General features: G+C 51.0%; 1 protein-coding gene across 1 annotated transcript; it reads right to left on the bottom strand.

Annotated features, from left to right (window-relative positions):
* Nucleotides 1-1244: 1244 nt before the first annotated feature.
* On the bottom strand, nucleotides 1245-18951 carry LSM12 (LSM12 homolog). The gene is made up of 5 exons (XM_005301948.5): nucleotides 18732-18951; nucleotides 15867-16000; nucleotides 5603-5712; nucleotides 3699-3825; nucleotides 1245-2899 (listed from the first exon to the last, which is right to left on the bottom strand). The coding sequence occupies exons 1-5, from the start codon at nucleotides 18850-18852 to the stop codon at nucleotides 2807-2809; spliced, it is 585 nt and encodes a 194-aa protein (XP_005302005.1). The 5' UTR covers nucleotides 18853-18951; the 3' UTR covers nucleotides 1245-2806.
* Nucleotides 18952-19954: the final 1003 nt, after the last annotated feature.

Below are 19954 nucleotides of genomic sequence, written 5' to 3' on the forward strand. Positions count from 1 at the left end.
TTATTGACGGTGTGTAACCTGGAGAACATTAACCAACAGCGAAAGGGCTGGAGCATTGGGTGTGAGCTCAGCACAGTCCCTGTACTACTCTCCCCCGGGGCACATGAAGGCAGAGTACTTCTGAGAGTAACAGCCCCCTTCCATGCAGGCTACACGAAGGAACAATCCCAGGCCCCTTTGTTTGGAGACAGCCAGACCCATGGAAAACTACCCCCCAAGACCAGTCCGGGCAGCGGCTGGGCCAAGCGGGGGGCGGATGCAGTTCTCTCCCTAGACCCAAAGGGGATGGATCTGAGAGAGCTTCTGGGCCAAACAGCACCATGGCTTTCCAAGCATCGCCCTCACCAGCAGCCTCTGCTCTCGAGCGCCCGGCAGAGAGGTGGGAAGTGTCCACACGGCTGCAGGGGAGCCCAAGGGCTCAAAGCACAGTTAGCCAGCCAGGGGGACAGGTTGCTAGGTCTCTGTGGGACAATTCCCCTCTCCTCTCCCTGCTGGAGACGGGGTCAAGCACCATCAATTGGTTCAGTAACAGGATCCTGGAGCCTCTCACCTCTAGGCTGAACCTGATCGGTTCTGGCAAAACTCCCACCGAGCCATGGCTGGCCAGTGGCCTGGAGTGAGCTCAGGGAAGGTCTCCATTCAGAACCCACAGCACCTGCTTCCCAATAGCAGCAGCCCTGCACTGGTTAAGAGCTGGATGGGTCCGGCTGAGGTTTGCATTGGGCCCCACATGCTGTACGTGGTCTGCGGCCTGATGCCGTTCTCCTCCAGGGCTGTTTTTTTCCATCTGCGCTACAGTTAGTTCATTAAGAAAGTTGTGGCCGCTGGGGATCAAGGAGGTGTGACCCCCTCCTACCCACTGGGCACATAGAGGCAGAGCCCATCTCTGTCACCTGCCCGAGACTGCACAAATGTGCCCATTCAACGCAGTGCCAAGCCGTTACCCCCCCATCCCTCCCCACAGTCTCTGCTCTGTGCTTCACCTGGCCCTGCGTCAGTACCTACGCCGGGGACACTGTTCAAGTCCTGCGCCCCGTTCTCCGGAGGCCTAGTCCCCTCCCCACAGGCTGCTGCGGGGGGGGGCTTGCCTTTCCAACAGAACAGCAAGGCAAGGCAGTCAATCGAAGGCCAGGGCAGTCCAACCCACAGAGGAGGGTCCTGTATGCTCGAGCCTGCACGCGCCCCTGCTCCGGCTCATTGCCGGGCACGAGGCTGCAGGCAAAGAAACCCACCACTGCAGACGCTTTGGATGGTTAAAAAATTTTTGGGTTTTATTGTTTTGCTAAACAATACTAAAAAAATTTCCATTTTTATTTTTTAAAGGCAGGGCTTGAATTATTTAATTTTGATCCATTTATTTAAAAAAAAGGGGAAGGGGGAAGATCATGGCAAAAAAAAAAAGGATAATAATAAGAGACACTCCTGTAGCTTAGCCGCACCCCTGCCTAGCTTGGGAGGAAGCCAGTTTCACAGGCTCCATAATCTGGCTTGCCACAGAGCCGATGGCTGCAGTCACCCATGCAGCGTGGATCACCGCGGGACTGCCAGCTGGGTGGGGTACAGGACAGGGGAAGGGTTGGGTTTGACAGAAGCCCACGTGCTCTCTTAGCAAACGGAGCACAGTACAGCACTGCTGGGCCAGACCCCAGAGCTCTCTGCACGGGCACTCGGACGTATACAAACGGTGTCCCAGCTTGTAATGATCCCAGGCGCACGCATCTCTGGAGCGGAAAGGGGATGAAGCACAAACGGGCTGCTATCCAAGATCATTTGGATAATTTTAACCTTGAAAAAGACAGAAGCCTACACACGATCTAACACGCACGGTACTCGGTGGCGTGAGCCAACGCGACGCAAGAGAAAGCCACCGTGTCGCCGGATCGGCCAGCCCACCGCGGACGAGAGACGGCTGTGCGGTACCGTCCCGTGGGAGGCAGGGAAGAGTAAATTAGCAGCACCATCCTGTGTTATTCCTAGCGCCTGTGTCTTCCCAGAGCGGGCCAGCTGGCCTTCAGCACAGGACAGTAAGAAAGCAGTCAGAAGAGGTTTACGATTTAGGGAGCACCACCACCTCCTGGGGCTCTCCTGCCCTCCCAAATCCCCAGTCTTAACGGGTGCGAACTCTCCCGAATGTCACCTGCAAAGCCACCAACTCTACCAGGGCTGATTAGGGGTGGGGAGGGTGGTTTGCTTTTTCTTTTTTTGCCATGATCCCGGGGAAGAGAACTGCTAGAAGCAGAAAATATTTAAAGAACATTTTAATATATATATTCATATATATATTTAAAGATAAGAAAAATAAGACTAATTCAAGCCTTGCCCTGTGCAAACAAAATTAAAACGGGACCATGCCGGTGGCAGAAAGGCCCCGATTCAGTTAACACAGTCAGATTGTTATTTTTATTTTTATCAGGGTGTTGGGGGAAGAGCAGATTCTCCTACGTCAAAGGAGGGAGGGGAGAATGGTGGATCCCCCCCTTTACAAAAATAAAAGGGGGGGGTGTTGTGTGGGGTGGCGGAAGAAGAAAGGAAGTCAAAAATAAAACTAACAAAGTCTGACTGTCCTAGGAGAAAACATGGCGGACAAAAAGAAAGGTTGTTAGTCAAGTAATGGATGATCTTTTAAATTATTCTCTTTTTTTGTTTTAAAGTCTAAAGTTTGGAAGTGGTGAGCTCCCCGTTAAAGAGCCCCCGGGAAATAAAATATAACCCTGGCCCTCCCCCGCCCCGGTCTCCTTTGAAGAAATCATGTCGGCTTCTGCTGGATCTTGGAAGAGTGCCCCTGGTGATCAGAAGGGGGCAGGGCTCAGGATGACAGGGTGGCGTCCTTCTGTGTTTGCTGTGCTTGTGAACCTTGCATTACCTTTTGGCTTTCCACATCTCTAAAATGTTTCTCAACCTGGCCAAGGGGAAGAGAAAAAAGGAAAAGATGGCTCAACGTTGCTGGGTTTTAACTGTACAATTTCACATGGCGTATAAAAAGGGGTGATCGGGTCTCGTGAGTGCCACCAGACGGGGAGGGTGCAGGGCACATGCGCGAAAGTGGTCCCTGGTGACCAGAAGCAATCGTTGTGACCAGCATTGTGGGATTTGCAACAGCTGGGATGGGGATTATGGGCACGTGCTCCATCTCCTCCAGCCTGGTAGATGGAGACGGCCAAACTCAATAGCTGCATTTGTCCTACACGTTGGTCTGCAAGGAGACAGACTCAGGCACAGGCAGTATGGGAGGGCAAGGCCAAGTCTTAGACTCTTCCCCAGAGAATGGTCTATGGGGCCTGGGGACAAGTGCCAGGGAGATCACATCTCCCCAGTGGCTAAAACTTTAATATCAAACCCTTAATTCCTTCCCCAGCCTGACTGCTCCGGCAGTAAAACCGGGACGGGGACCGGAGAGCAGAGTCCAGCCTTGGAAGCGGCTTGGCTCCATAGTGAGGGGTTCCACAGGAAGTGGGAACAGGAGACACCAGGCCCCGTCAGTGGACCATAAGGAGTCACCTTTTAAACGATTGCCTGCTTGATTCAAAACCCCACTGCAGGCACTGACGAGAACAGTAGTTGCAACTACTGTTCGGCCATAATGCACCATTCCTCGTTGGGAGCGGACAGCGCGGAGCGGGGGAAAGGGGCCTTCCACGGGACCATAGTGGGGTCCCACAGGTACCTACGTCCCACAGGTACACCCTCCCTCTACTCACTATTTTGCGTACGTGACTCAGGGCACTTCCCTCCTTGCCTTTACAGTTTTCCACTTGGTACGGAGGAGCGATAACGACGTCTTCCATCACCACTATGTTCTTCTCTTGCCATTTACAGTCTTTAATGCTGCGAGAGGCAGAAACAGGGCAGGATTTTACTAATACACCTCTACCCAGACAAAAAAAGTCTCACCGCGTTATAGGTGAGACAGCGTTATATCGAACTTGCTTTGGCCCCCCCTGTTCCTTGTTCCCTGACTGCCCCCTCCAGAGAGCCCTGTCCCTAATCACCCCCAGGATCCCACCCCCTACCCAGCCCCCCTGCTCCCTGTCCCCTAACTGCTCCCACCCCTATCCACACACCCCGCCCCCTGACAGACACTCACCGGCAGCGGCGGGAAACGGAGCAACGCGGCCCCAGCCTGCTCCACTCCGCCACATCCCAGCCGCGGTGCTCCACTTCCCGCCGCCGGCGAGTGCGGGGAGGTTGGGGAAAAGGATGCCCCCCATACTCACCTGCGGTGGGAAGCGGAGCGCCGCGGCTGGGAGCTGGCGGAGTGGAGCGGGCTGGGGCTGCGTTGCTCCGTTTCCCGCCGCCGGTGAGTGCGGGGGGATCCCTTCCCCCAAGCCTCCTCCCCAGAGCGACACGGCTGGGGCCGGGGAAGCAGAGTGGGCTGCTCCCGGCCCCCCGCTAATCCCTCGGGCCACTCTGGGACTGCGGGGCCCCCAAAATTGCCCCTCCACAGCTCCTGCCTCCTAGACCCGGGGGGGGGCCCTGACCGCCCCTGAGACCCTCTGCTCCTTATCCAACCCCTGAGCCCCGGCCCGGCACCCTTAACACGCTGCTCAGAGCTTTACTGCGTTGTATGCGAACCCATGTTCTATCGGGTCGCGTTATATCAGGGCAGAGGTGCACTGCCGTGCACTCACCCCATCCACTACTGCCCAGCAGCTCCAGAGCCCTAAGTCGCCCCCTCCCACCGCCAACCTCCCATCTCACGTGGGTTTCAAAAGGGCCCTGTCAGTTCCCAACACTGGTTGTAGCAGCTCTGAAACCAGATCACTGCAGACAGGAGTGAGCCACTGCCCTGCCCCAATAAACCAGCCTTGGGGGCGTGGTTGGGCCAGCAGCCAGGACATCACTGAAGGCACAGCCGGCACCTCCAGGGAAGGATTACGGGAAGTGGCGTCCTGATGAGAGATCCGTCTAGCGGCAAGAGGCGTACATCACTCAGAGCCGTTGTTGTGGGCTTGGAGTTACAACGTCGCCTCTCAGTGACAAGTCGCTCTGCCGGGTTGATGTGCAAAGCCCTCCCGGAAGGGAGCGCGCACTGAGGAACTGCAGATCCGATTGCGTTCCGAAGCGCGGGAGCTCTCCCATGTACCTGTAACACTAGACTGGGCTTTGGGCTGGCACATCGGCGACTCAAACCCCTTGCACTGCAGCCCAATCGCTCACAAGGCCACAGGCTGCCAGCGTGAGGGTTGAAATGGCACAGCTCCAAGCGGTTATCAGCTCCAGCTGTAATTTAAGGAGGCTAGGCAGGGTTGAGACTCTCAGTCCCACGGGGCCATTTCCACCTACACTACATAGTGAGATGACGTGCAGCCTAGAAGAGCAGTTGGCAGCTTGGCCAGTCCATCGGCAGCAGACCAGAGTCCATGGAAGGCCAGACAGCACACAGGGCAATGGGAGAGGGCAGCAACCGCAGACGTGGGGCCAGCCCAGAGGAGCCTGGAGGTCCTGTTACACGACTAGACGGAGACCACCAGCGAGAGGGAGGCTCTCGGAATCCGTCCTGGGAAGAGTTACCCCGCCCGCTAGAGAACACAGGCGCATGCACGTACCCGAGGGTGAAGGAAACAACAAAGACCTCCCAGCCACCCCCCAGCAGCCAACTTACGTCTTATGTATAGTCTGGAAAAGCTGCTGTCCCTCCAGAGAGACACCAGCACTAATTGCATATGCCTGGCTCATCTTCTCTTCCTTCTCCGTCCGCGCTTTGTTGGCAAGCTGGAGGGAGGGAAACAAAGACCCGGAGCGTTATTGATTTTTGACCACAAACAGCAGAGTCCCGAGTGGGAGAGGCAAAGCGAAATTAAGACTGGCCGGCCTGCATTTGACAGAGGTGAATCCTGCCGGTGAAACTGTTTGCATAAAGGCAACCAGTCACAGAAATAAAACCTGGTACATGCCTTACCGAAGTAAACACAGGGGAAATTAAATGCAGTAACAGCAGGGCTCCAGCAGAAAGACTTCAGGACCATGCTAGTGCAAGCAACAATGCTCTAGCCCAGAGTTCAGATAGGCACTGGGCTCCTGACTGGTCCAAGTATAAAGCTCCCTTAGATTGTAAGCTCTCTGGGGCAGGGACCGTCTCCTCTCATGTGGCTGGCACATCTGAAGCTCCATGCATTCCTCCCTGGATTCAGCCCCACTACACATAGTTCTGACTATTCAAAGGAGATGTAGTCCTAGTCTCATCGCTTACATTCTGTTTTACAGCTCACATTATCCACTCCGCCACGGCAGCCGTAAATCCAATCAGCTGCAGTCAGGGAGCTATAAACAAGCTTTATGCTGCCCGACCTTAGATCATTTAAGTAACTGCCAGGTTTGTGAGACGGTGCCACGCGGGCATCTCTGAAGAATCAAGACCTCTGGCCACCTTCGACTGTCACCTTTATGGGGCAAGGCCCATCTTTTGTTGCGTGTTCGCACGGCGTGTTGGGGGCCTGGTCCAGGACTGTCCCTTCCAGGCACGACAGTAACACAGATAATACACACTTGCCCGCTCCCTGAGCCAAGCTGGGCTTTTTGGGGGCAGATGAGTAAGATACAAGTTATTTTCACTGTGAGTTGTCCTGGTAACAGCAAGATGAGTTTTATTATCATAGTGCCCGGAGGCTGCAGCCAGGATCGGGGTCCCATTGGGCCGGGCACTATGCAGAGCTAATGTAAGAGTCCCTGCCTCACGGTGCTCACAGTCTAGTAGCTTCTGTGCTGGGGAAAAAAAACATTTTCATGATCATTTTGCAAGCCCGAGTTACAGGTTCCCAGACACTGCCGGCCATCAGTACCTCTCAGGCCTGACGGGGAACCTCCAAGGGCAAGTCTTCCAGCCCATTCAGTGCTTGGCCTCTCAGAGGAGATGGCCAACAAGCCCCACCCAAAACCGTGACACAGATGTCTACCAACTAGGTATGGGACAGACTGCCAACTCGCTTGATGCAAGTCACAGAACAGCCAGGTGGTAGCAGCTTGTTTGATCAGGGCTGGATTTGGACTAGTGAGACAAGCAAGAGGCCGTTTCCATCACACAGAGAAAGCCTCCTGGGAAAAAGTGTATGATGCCCGCTTGCATCAGGTACTGCACTGGACGTTAAGTACTTTAAATGCTCCTGCTATGCATGTTTCCCACACGTTAAAAATGCATCTCTGCACTTTATGGTTTAGATCACAGGTTAAGTTAGTTTGATGGTAGCAAAAAGGAGAGGATGCAAACAGGCCTTTGCCCTTCTCATCCAAAGATCTTAAAGACCCTTATGTAGCTGTGTATCTGCTTACCCTGCACTAGCCCAGACAGGGTTAAGCCCATGTTATTGACAGCGGAAGTCCCGCCTCCCTGACAAGACTGGGCATGCTCCAAGTGCTCTAGTAGTATAAAGGGAGGGAGCCCAGCTCATTCTGGGCTGGCAGCCGCAGGGGAAGGACCTGCCTGGGAAGCTCCTGCAGAGGGCCAGGTGGATGGCTTCAATTCCCGGTGCAATCTGCACCCCAGCGACTGGAGAAACCCTTGGAGACGACTGGCCCAGCCAAACACAGAGGACCAGACATCTCATGGGAAACCCCAGCACAGACTCTGGTAGGAAGTGAGCCAGGGAGGGTGACGGAGTGGTATCTCCCACCCGGGGAAACTCAGCGTGTTTTGGTAGGACCCCCCGCTGAGTCAGTGGCAAGCCGTTACGCCACTGTTAGGGCCCTGGGTCAGGGTCCAGTGGAGTCGGGTGGGCCCGGGCCCCCCTACCAGGGCTGCCACACCCCATAAGGGGCTCCCCAATGCTATAGACTCTGGCCATTAGGCAGCGCTGCCCTGCGCCAAAGGGTTGCTTTATGGACTCCAGCCGTTAGGCCCCGCCGCCCTGCATCAAAGGATGGCTCTATAGACTAACCGCTAGGCCATGCTGACCTGAACGGAAGGGCTGCTTTATAGACTGTGACCGATAGGCCACGCTGCCCTGACCCTAGGGGCGTGGACCATCACATGATGTAAGTTTTTAAAACAAAAGTCAGTCTAGTGTTTTTAAGGTGGTTTTTAGTAACCCCTCTGCCCTGGAGTCCCCCGACAACTTTAGGGCTTTACAGTCACGTTTTCCTATTTTGTGCCCCTCACTTCTGTGCAAAGCGCACACACGCAGGAGAAATAGATTATATATATACACTGTGCTGTCAAATACACAGCAGCAGAACTGCCCGTCTCCTAATCTCAGAATCGTGGTCATTTCAGGGACAGGTCTGTCGCATCTTAGGCGCATTTAACATGTGCGATTTCAGCTTTACACAGTCGGCAAAAACAAAAAGAAAAATAATTGAAATACTGTTTCTGTAGTGCGGGCGATTCCGCCCGCCATTACACTCAATGTAATTTTGACTATACGCGATTTTCGCTTTAGGCGCTGACTGCGGAATGTAACCCCAGCGTAAGAAGAGACAGACCTGTATTAACAGCAGGTGAGTTATTGGGGTTATGAGGGCTTGTCTACACAGGGAACCAGACCAGTAACTATTCCAACATAGCTACTTCAGGACTCACAACCCCCCACACCCTCTGTGGACTCTATTCTAGAATAAGAGCAATTTCATTCTGGAATAGTTACGCCACTCGCAAGGCAGAGTAATTATTCCAGAATACAGTGCCCACGTAGGGGGGTTTACTCCAGAGGAGCTAAGTTATACCAGAATAGTTATGGACGAATAGTTTTTCCCACAATAATTCTGCTGGTCAATTTCCCCATGTAGACAAGGCCTTAATGCTTGTGGAGAGATGGAAACCATCAAGTATTTCCTGCACTCTCTGCTCAGAAGTGGGGAGCTGGTCACAAAGCAGGACTATCCTCCCTCCGCTCAGGGTCATTCCCTTTTTTTAAAAAAAGGGAAACTGACCTCCAGCCCCATAGTCAACCCATGGGACCCTAACCAATCAGAGGTTACTTTGATACAAGGCCTTTTACAATGGCCAACTGCAATCAGCAATAACCCACTGCTATACTACCCAACTGTGTAGGGCATCGGCGTAGTGTAAGCCCTGCAAAACTCAAAGCCAACAGCTCTGACTAGAAGAGATCACTGCAGCGTTAGATGTGTGACCTAAAAGCTGCTCAATGTTTCTATGGAAAATGTGGTCATGGGGGGGTATTTTAAGAAACAAACAGCAATGCAGTTTTAATCAGTTATGAGGAAAAAAAAACTGACAAGAGGAAGTTTCCTTCCCTCTACGTCAAACTTCAGTTTCAGAGTCAGAGGAGATCTGCAGAGCACAAAGCAGGCCACCCACCCACCCCCGCTCATCCTAGGGCTTGAATGAGTCCCTTTATCAGGTCCAGTTAAACCAGTAAACTAGGATACTTATGAAAGGTTTCAGAGTAGCAGCCGTATATGCATCCGAAGAAGTGGGCTATAGTCCACGAAAGCTTATGCTCTAATAAATTTGTTAGTCTCTAAGGTGCCACAAGTCCTCCTGTTCTTCTTTTTAGGATACTTATGACCTCTCTAAAGCACGCTACAGCAGTGGTTCTCAACCAGGGGTCTGGGGCCCGTGGGGGTCCACCAAGCAGGGCCAGTGTTAGACTCGCTGCAGCCCAGGGCAGAAAGCTGAATCCCTATCGCATGGGGCTGATGCCCAGGGTCCTGAGCAACTTAGTTCTGCGCGCGCCCCTGTGGCATGGGGCCCCAGGCAATTGCCCTGTTTGCTACCCCTAATGCCAGTCCTGGCTTTTATATGCCAAAAACTAGTTGTGGCACAGGTGGGCCATGGAGTTTTTATAGCATGGGGGGGGGGCCTGAAAGAAAAAGGTTGAGAACCCCTGTGCTACAGCACAACACATGCGGATAAAGCAAGTCAACAGCCCGCTGAGAGGGATCCATGGAGGGATTCCCAACGCATAGAAGAGGGATGAAAGGGGGAAAGTTAACAGACTGTCAGCAGAATGCAGTTGCTTCTTTGCCATAAAGGAGAAAGCATCTCATGCCAGCTGATCCCTAGAAAGCATCTTCTATAGATACAAAGCCAACTTGCAAACCAGCCCGTCTTCCCAAAGGCTCACCCCCACTATCCCAAGGAAAGTCACCGCGGAGGAGCTAGAAATGGCACATTTCACACAGCTATGAGATGCATCATCAAGATTCTCTGCCCCCCTCTTCCCAGTGTGAAAATCCTAAGCCCCACACAGCAGGGGAACTTTGCTCCAATTCTCAACACTAGCAAATGATCGATTTTTTCCCCCCTCCCACCCACGGAGGGAGAAAATATCTAGCCAAAAGATAGCCGGTTGTGTCTTGTTTTGGTGCTTAGATGAATGAGACTCATGGGGACAGTGTTCAGATTCCTTCTCATGTGCCCCTAATGCCTTTTACTGAAGAACTGTGAAGCTGTAACACCAAGAGAGGGTGGGGGGAATCCTCTTGCTCATTAGCAATCCTTCTGGCTGCTGATTGGTGGTTTAGTTGATCACTCAGAATCAGGCTACCAAGCGAGATTAGTTAAGAGACTCATTTCAACCTAGTTTTCCCGTAACTTACATCTAAGCAACAACCACGTTTCTATATGGCTGCTGGAAAACAGTTTCCCTGACTAGTGGAAGCAGAGATTTTTTGCCTGAGAAGTGTTGCTTTAATGAGTTTCTTTAGCAAAGTGTGGTTGGTTCACCTCATAGTCAGCAGAGAGAATGCCCCGGCGATCGTGGTTCTAGAAGCCGCTTACCCGCCTCATTTAAACAGGATGGTAGCTTGCATGGCCTCGCTCCAGGTGAAGGCTGGACCTGTAATACATCCCCCTCTGTAGCGGAGAGACTGGGCAGCCAACGAAGAGTTCGTTCTTATTGCACACAAGCAGCAGTTTATTCCCGGCTTCTTGTGTTCGACAAGACACTGCGAAGCATTTAGCAGAAGAATCCTCTGCACTGAGAGAGCTGGATGCTCAGACAGGCTCTTTGTCCATTCGGGAGCTGACAGCTCAAAACAATGGCTACGTTGGATAAACGTTCCCTGTCCATTGGCCTGGCATGCAAGAGCACATGCAGGAGAGACCAGTCAGGTCTTAGCGGGGACCCTGCCTTTGCAAGAAAGGTAGCAACAATTACGCTGTAGGGAGCAAATCTCCTCAGTGAGGGACTGCTACAATGCATCCTACACAGCAGCACGCAGCGTCAGAACCCAGTGGCCAGTCACACGCACTGCCAGACTGATTGAGGGAATGCCTCTGCTGGCGGAGAGCTCATATCCCTGTCTTCACACAACTAGACCCCCAGCCTGGAACACAAACACGGTGAATCAAAGCAAAGCACGTCTGAGACTTGTAGACAACATCCAAAGAATGCTTCAGGGATTCCTCCCCGCTGACTTAAACAGCGCTTTAGTCCACCTACAAATAAGGAGGGATCAAGGGGAAACACCTAGAACTCCAGCCCTCAGCTTGACCAGAACAATGGACTTAGTCACCCGCCGAAGAATGAAACTAAGGGCAACAAACTCATTTACTGGTGTTCATTAATCCCACATATCAAGCGCCTAATCTGAAGGGCCCTTACAGAACAAGCATACGAGCTCATAGGATGTGCTTCATTACTTATCACTGCTAGCGACGGAAGAGAAAAATGAATTGCATCTGCAAAAGCCTCATTTACACGGTTTCCAATTCAAGCATTCAAAGCGGTTTCACTGTCAAATATGCTCTGCTGTTCCAGCTCCCCCAGTCTCCAAAGAGCATCTGAACTTGCTACTATGAGCCTATTCAGCTATACACCTTGTGCAATAATTCTGTGAATGGATGAGTCACTTCCCTTCCCTAGTCACGTATGTATGAATGATACGAATACGTGCAAGACTAGAAGAAAGCCACTGAGTTCCAATAAGCTGCCTGGTCACATTCCTCAGTCGTTGTCCCCCGAGACTCCTCCTCCCCCCCCAGTACTAAATGGCAACTAAGTTAATTAGACAAACAGACCTGTTGCCGTCTTCTCTCAAGAGGACCACTCCCAGTTCAGAGCTATACAGATGCAGAGTGACATCTCATTGCACAGGCTGACCAAGCTCACGTTAGTAATGGTGTCAGTATAAACCAGCGGTCTAGTTACAACAGGCGAGGCTAGCCTTTCACGGAAACGGACTTCGCTGTTTGCAGCCACGTCTCGGCCCCAGGAGCACGCTGAGCCACTGCGCCAGTCCCTGGGGCATCCGCTCTGCAGAGCTGTGCGGCCAGGGAAAAGGATTCTAGGAGGCATCTGAGGTTATACTGGTTGTATGCGGCTGAACACAGGAATCACAACAACAAAGTCCCAAACCATCTATTTTAAAGCCTCCCTTCACACCACTGTGTTAGTTTCTAGTGGAAATGCTACCTCCAATAAGTCTCCATCCAGGCCATGCACAGCCCATCTTGTGGCTACCTTCAAGCGTTATTCTAGCTCAGGGGTAGGCAACCTATGGCACGCGTGCCAAAGGCAGCACGTGAGCTGATTTTCAGTGGCACTCATGCTGCCGGGGTCCTGGCCACCGGTCCAGGGGGGCTCTGCATTTAAATTTAATTTTAAAATGTTTAAGAAGCTTCATTTCAAAACCTTATTTACTTTACATACAACAATAGTTTAGTTATATATTATAGACTTATAGAAAGAGACCTTCTAAAAACGTTAAAATGTGTGACTGGCACGCGAAACCTTACATTAGAGTGAATAAATGAAGACTCGGCACACCACTTCTGAAAGGTTGCCGACCCCTGTTCTAGCTCTTTAAACTCATTCCTCAAGCCTTCAGCTTCCCAAGTGGACTGCCACCTCCTGGCTTGAACACACCAGCGAAATTAACACTAAATCAGTCAAAGGACGACATCGCACCCGGAGTAATAATGTTTTGTTTCACAGTTCTCCTTTCTCTAGTTCCTTTTCTTTGCTCCCAAGGCCATAGATTGAAGAGTCCTCAATTCAGATCCCTTCCAGAACATCTCCCTGGTTTGCCCACCACTGCAACCACAAAATTGTCTTTGTTCAGCCACATCTTGACCAAACATCCTCATCATCTACCCATCTTAATTCCTGGCAATTCCCTTTTATAATATTTTACAGGCCAGTCCTGTGGGCATCCCAAACACCACAGCTAGACTTTCACTGCAGGAAGCATAAGCATATCACCCTCTCTCCATCCTGCCTTCTAGCAGCATATCCATTTACCAATCCTATTCACAGTTCCTGCCTGGTTTTCAAGTTTCATCTTAAAGTTTTTTCTCCACTTTCCCTGCCTGCTCATCTCAGCTCCCCTTCCCAGAGCAGAGCTCTTTCATTTGTGCTGTATCCAGGATTTCTTCTCCACGCTGCCTTAGACTTCCCCCTGCAACTGATACTCCAACATCCATTCCCCTGTCCCTCATTCTTCCATTCACACCTGGGCCTGGTGTAGACGAATACTTTCTTTGCTGTTTTAAATGGCAGCTCTCTATTTCCATCTTCATACATCATTCCCCCTCTTCCTATATGAAATCTGTACTCAGTTGAGATCTTCTAGTAGCAGGATTTCCTTCCTCTGACACTACAGCTATCAGTTTGCACTATTTTCCAGTCCTGAAGCATCCAGACAACACCCTACACACCATCCTTTGGAAGAGGAGTTTTGTAAATGCAAGAGGTATGAAATGCTGCAGTTGTCTCAATCAGGCAAAGTTTTTTTATTATTATTATTATGGGAATACAGACAGATTTCTGGGTACTTGAAATGGCCAGTGGAAGTACAATTTGATTTGGGTTTCTTGCACTGAAGAATGATACACCTTCCCCACACCGCTCTGTTTTCCCAGCCCAGTTGGCTGGGGCATTTAGCACAAGACATCCAACTCATTTGACTGCACAAGATAATTTCCCTTTCCGTTTCTCAGACAGCACCTCCCAAAAGCCAGAAATGATCTATTTTAGAGGGGAAGTTACATTCAAGCTACACAGAGATCCCTGAAATACAACTGACCACTCCATGTCTTCCAAGGCTTCGGTGTCTTCCCACCATAGGAACTCTGACCTGCTCACAAGAGCAGGATGGGAATCCATTGGAGACGGACTAAAGCAAGGGCACACGGCAAACATGGGCTGGAAGGGTGACAGCTTAAGTGTTAACCTGCCTGTAGCCACTTCTATCCATTAGCATCACCTCCAAAATAAGAAGCAAATACAAGCTGTTTTGACCTGTGATTTTGTAGCCAATATCAGTTCTTGATTACACCGCCTGCCAAAGAAAACCTGGGTGCTGCAGGGAGCAGTGATGGGAGACTCAGCGGATGGCAAGCTCTGTGAGCAATGAATGCACAACCCTATATTAGCACTGCAAGGAGACAGCACTATCAAGCAAGTTATTTTTTGGCTGAGAGATCCTGACTGCTTGTGGTCACTGGAGAGCCTGTTGCACTTTATATAAGACTATAGGTGTTAGCCCTAGTGTCCTGGCTAAATTCCAGCTCAGGTGATTGTAATCTAGCTACCTAGATTTCCACTGCACTTAAGACACAGGAAAGTTACTCTTCACTTCCTGCTTTGTTGCAAGGGCAGCATTGTGTCATTTTCTACTGCTGAAATACCAGGGCTTCATCAGGAAGCAGAGGGATCTACACAGCTGCAGTTTTTCTAGAAGAGATGCTAACAGAACAGTAAAACATTAGTCACTGAGGTACTGAATGCAGGAAGCCTTCGCTCACTGCCACTTCACACACCTTTAATATTCAGATGCCATCTTGCCGTTATTAGGTCTGGTCTACACTTAAAAGTTACGTAGATGTAGTTCCAGCACTCAGGATCTGAAAAATCCACACCCAAACACCGTAGCTATGCAGACCTAACCCCCAGCATAGATGCAGCTAGGTGGATGGTAAGAATGCTTCTGTCAACATAGCTACAATTGCTCAGGGAGGTGGCACTCCTACAGCAACAGAAAAACCTCTTCCGCACAGTTGGAAAGGTCTACACCATAGGTGGTACAGTGCTGCAGCTATGCCCCTGTGGTATCCATAATGTAGACAGGGCTTTAGGATCATAGGTCCGTGTAGCCTATAAGCCATGCTTGAGTCCAGTCACAACACAGTAAAACCCTGACAGAGTGGGGTCTTATGGTGCAGAGTGGCCTACACCGTGGTCCCAAATTGCACCTACAGCACTTTAGACGCCAAGGCTGTGGCACACTTCAGGATGATTAAGCCACAGAGCCAGTCTCCATGACAAGGCCATGTTGAAATCAGGTCCAAAAGCCCCCTGGATTTTGACAACGTCAACAGGACCAAAAAGTGTACACCTCTACAGTACTAACAGTCAACTACCGTCCAGCAACCTAGACAAGCCTGGTGATCAGCACTAAAATCATGGATGCCTTGGCTGAACAGCAAGTTGGACCCAAGACTTAAAAGAAGTTGGTCTCATCAGTTTCCTTGTAAAATACATTAAGCAGAAGAAATGGACAAGAATACATTCCTCCTCTAGCTCCATTCAGCCAGGTTTGCTCCATACTATGCTTTGGCAAAACACATGCAGCTAATTAAGCATGGCCACAAGATTCCAGACCATCACATTTTCATCTGCACAATGAAGAACTCACTTGTCCATGGACTAGTTAACTTGGAAAAAAAACCCTCCACATTCTCTACTTTAGGCCTGAATGATGATCACTAAGTATAAAGATGGCCAGACTGCCCATTAACATAGAAACTTAAATGCACATCTAAGTGCTTCACAGTATACGGGGAACCAGAATAGCACCATGCACATGAATATTCTGATTTAAATTCATAAAAGCAATGTCAGCTAAGCAAACATCGTGCAAAGCAGGGTATTTTAACAGTAAGAAATGCAACTGATTTTCAGCTCTTCCTGTCAATCAAATCAAGTGTAAACCCATGAGCACACAAAAGGATAAAGGGTCCTTACCTTGCTAACATTGAGTGAAGCTAAAGGAGGAGGGGTTTCCGTGCGGTCATTAATTATTTCCACTTCTGAAACATACTGTAAGTTTACGAGCAGGATATCTGCGTGGTTGGGCTTTCCACTGGAAGAGGGACATTCTGGAGGAAAACAGCATTAAGGAAAACAAATCCAGGCAGACATACTTAACAAGTCTAAAAAGACGACGGGTAAGGAGGGCTATTTGATGGAGTTTAGAGAACAAGTCAATAGAAGAGTTAGATTTTCAGCAGATAAGTTCTTCTACCACACTAAACCCTATAACAATGAAACGATTGGTCAGCAGTAAAAACCAGAAACAGTGCTAGCAACAACTATTTAAACTCAGCTGCTGCTAGCATGGTTTCCCTGACCATGGGACAGGATCTACATTGTAGACAACCTAGGATGCTGTGTGATCTACAGCATGCTTTTCAGGGGTACATACAACCTTGCCCATTCTAGTCAAGGAAACTTAGAGGGGTTCATGTCATGGTTTCGACTGTGATGGGGACAAGGCTTTGCTGATCAGCATGGATATCAGTCAATAAACCTTTGCTTATCTACATGGAGAAGCTGACCAAAATAAGGCTGTGGCTACACTTGAAACTCCAAAGCGCTCCCGCGGCAGCGCTTTGAAGTGCGAGTGTGGTCGCGCGCAAGCGCTGGGAGAGCGCTCTCCCAGCGCTGCAGGTACTCCACCTCCACGAGGGGATTAGCTCCCAGCGCTGGGGCACTATTTACACTGGCGCTTTATAGCGCTGTAACTTGCTGCGCTCGGGGGGGTGTTTTTTCACCCCCCGAGCGAGAAAGTTGCAGCGCTGTAAAACACCAGTGTAGCCCTAGCAGAATAAACTACTCCAGAACAGCTCTGTGTGGGCACTCGTTCTGGAATAAGAAAGTGGGCACGGATAGTTATTGCAGGATAGCTATTGCCCTTTAATTTCATACCCTACCTTATTCCAGAATTACTTCCTCATGTAGACAAACCTTAACAGACACATACTAGGTTTAGAGTCTCTACCAAGAGCATTCCCTTACTGCAAATGCCACCTGATGCAACCTGAACATAAGTTACTCTATTAATGCTTTCACCTAGATAATAATCGGGTGACAAGCTCTCCAGATTCATATAAGAGACTTTCCCATTCATTACCACATTTTCAATAACATAAACCTTACATGCATTTGAGGTACTCTGACACTTCTAGAATGACAGAAAAGTGTAAATTAGACACCAGTTTACCACCCCCAGAAAAACCTTTATAGAACTGACATTAATTCCTGCGCAATCTGTTCCTGATGAAGAGGGATAGTTAGTCCTCCTCTCCTTCATCTGTCTGCTGGAGTAAGCAGAGAAGCACATATCAAGGCAGAGAGAGATGGTGGGTTTATTAGTGTGAGGAGACTGCATTAGACATATGGCTCTCCACTGCCTCTCCACTCCTAGGAGGGGAGGGAGACTGGCCTCATCCATATAAATGAGACACCTGCAGCTTAAGAGCAAAGAACAATCAGATCTCCCTCCCACCAGACTAAGTTAATACTACAGCTGATATGAAACCCTCACCTGCAGAAACTCACCTAAAAAGGGGAGAAACTTAGGAGAGAGAAAACTGGGGAAAGTACATCACTCCCCAGAGCACTGTGTCCAGATCACATCCTTTTCTCTGGAAAAGGATCAAAACCTGGCCCACAAGCTAGAGCATCTGACCCTACTTCTCAACCTCCCTTTGCTGTTCAAATCCACATTCTCATCAAACCCGGATAGCACTGCCTCCTCCATAAAACCAGAAAGGGAGAAACCATTGTAACATCCCACAAAGCAATCTACTCAGACTGCCTGCTCTTCCTTTTGAAGGGTTCAACACAGCACTCCCAAGGCCAGCTCAGACGCTGTCCTGACATTGGCTAGCAGCACCCAAAGGTGGGGAGGTTGGAGACAGAGCTCGCACAGGCAGTGATATGGACTTTGATTCTGGAGTTTCTCTCTCTCTCCCAGACCTGAGGAGCCTGAGCACACCGACCTTTGGGGCAGCTTGCAAAGCCTTTCCTAAGCATGTGGCGAGAGGCCTGCCTGGCCTGTTTTAGGCTAACTTTTTAAGTGTGTCCAGAGCCGAACGACGGGCTCACGTATTGCCAGGGTCTCCATTCCCCGCTTCTACCTCTACATAGCCAGCAGTGGGCCACACAGAGAAGCAAGCACATATCCCTCTTTCTCCAAGCAATCTACCCAGAGCATCTACCTCTTGCCCTTAAATCTCCCCCCCACACACACACACAAACACGTGTCCCAAGGCAAGATCAGACTCAACCTCCCCCACCCAGCAGCTCCATTTTCCCTCCAAAGCCGGCCAGCATTGCCCCCCCCCCAGCCTCTTCTCTCCCCCCACTAGAGTGCCCCAGGTAGATCAGACACAACACCCCCCCCATGCAATCCCATGGGTAGATCACAGCCCCCTCCCCCACCCCAAAAAATCAGACACCCCCCTCCCCACACACCAGCCCCCCCACGCTGCTCTCCCCGCTCCGCCAGGCAACTCCCAGGCCGCAGCAGAGCCACGGGGGCCCCCACCTGAGCAGGTCCCCCCCCTCCCCGCCCCCATCTAGGCCCGCTCCCAGCCGCGGGCTCTCCCCTCCCCACCCCGGCCCGGCCCCCCTGGGCGCCGCAGGGCACCTGGCCCGGCAGCCCCGCTCCAGCTCCCCCCGGCCCGGTTCTCCCCTCCGGGCCTCGCTCCCCCCAGCCCGGTTCTCCTCTCCGGGCCTTCCCCGGCCCCGCTCGGCCCGGTTCTCCCCCGGCCCCGCTCCGGCTTCCCCCCGGCCCGGCTCTCCCCTCCAGGCCCGGTCGGATACTGAGCGCCAGCATCTTGCTGGGGTAGTCGAAGGCCACCACCTCGCCCTGCAGCCGCTGCTCCTGGCAGGTCCGGCACGACACCTGGCTGCCCACACTGAAGTACTCGCCCGGGGCCGCCATCTTGTCTCAGCAGCGGCCGCCGCGGCTCGGCTCGGCTCAGCCACCCAGCCACAGGGAGCCCCACGCCAGGCACGAGGGGGCGGGGCCACGGCCGGGGAAGGGAGGGGGGGGCGCTGCCGCGTCGCCCCGCGCAGGCGTCTGGCGTCACGACGCAAGGAGGCGGGGCCGGGGATAGGAAGAGGGTGGGGCCTGAGCGGCAGGGGAGGGGGAGGGGCGGAGCCGGCTAGGCGAGGTGGAAATGTGACCTGTGGAGGGCGCGGCCAGGATAAGTGGGTGGGGCCATCTGGAGGGAGGAGGCGTGGCCAGCCATGCAAGGTGGGATTGTGTGACCTTGGGAAGGGATTTCTCTGTAGGCTGCAGCAAAGGTTCCATACTCATCCACCCTATATATACACACACACACACACACACACACATACCTCTCTTACAGAAATGCATATATTATATATATACACACACACACCCTTACAGAAATGCATGTATATTATACACACACACACACCCTTACAGAAATGCATGTATATTATACACACACACACACACACCCTTACAGAAATGCATGTATATTATACACACACACACCCCCTTACAGAAATGCATGTATATTATACACACACACACACACACCCTTACAGAAATGCATGTATATTATACACACACACACACCCTTACAGAAATGCATGTATATTATACACACACACACACACCCTTACAGAAATGCATGTATATTATACACACACACACACACACACCCTTACAGAAATGCATGTATATTATACACACACACACCCCCTTACAGAAATGCATGTATATTATACACACACACACACACATCTTACAGAAATGCATGTATATTATACACACACACACCCTTACAGAAATGCATGTATATTATATATATACACACACCCTTACAGAAATGCATGTATATTATACACACACACACACACACACTTACAGAAACTTCTTCGGATGTAGCCCATGAAAGCTTATGCTCAAATAAATTTGTAAAAAGCAACAGAGGGTCCTGTGGCACCTTTGAGACTAGCAGAAGTATTGGGAGCATAAGCTTTCGTGGGTAAGAACCTCACTTCTTCAGATG

Source organism: Chrysemys picta, chromosome 24, assembly GCF_011386835.1.
Source record: "Chrysemys picta bellii isolate R12L10 chromosome 24, ASM1138683v2, whole genome shotgun sequence".
In the NCBI taxonomy this organism is placed as follows: Eukaryota; Metazoa; Chordata; order Testudines; family Emydidae; genus Chrysemys; species Chrysemys picta.

What these genes read in the sequence shown, in the direction of transcription:
- LSM12 (XM_005301948.5), bottom strand. Translation starts at nt 18,852, where the DNA reads ATGGCGGCCCCGGGCGAGTACTTCAGTGTGGGCAGCCAGGTGTCGTGC. An exon ending in CAGCAAGATGCTGGCGCTCA is followed by an intron (nt 16,001 to 18,731) that starts GTATCCGACCGG and finishes GTTTTCCTCCAG; the next exon opens with AATGTCCCTCTTCCAGTGGA. An exon ending in TGAGTCACGTACGCAAAATA is followed by an intron (nt 2,900 to 3,698) that starts GTGAGTAGAGGG and finishes CCCCTTGGCCAG; the next exon opens with GTTGAGAAACATTTTAGAGA.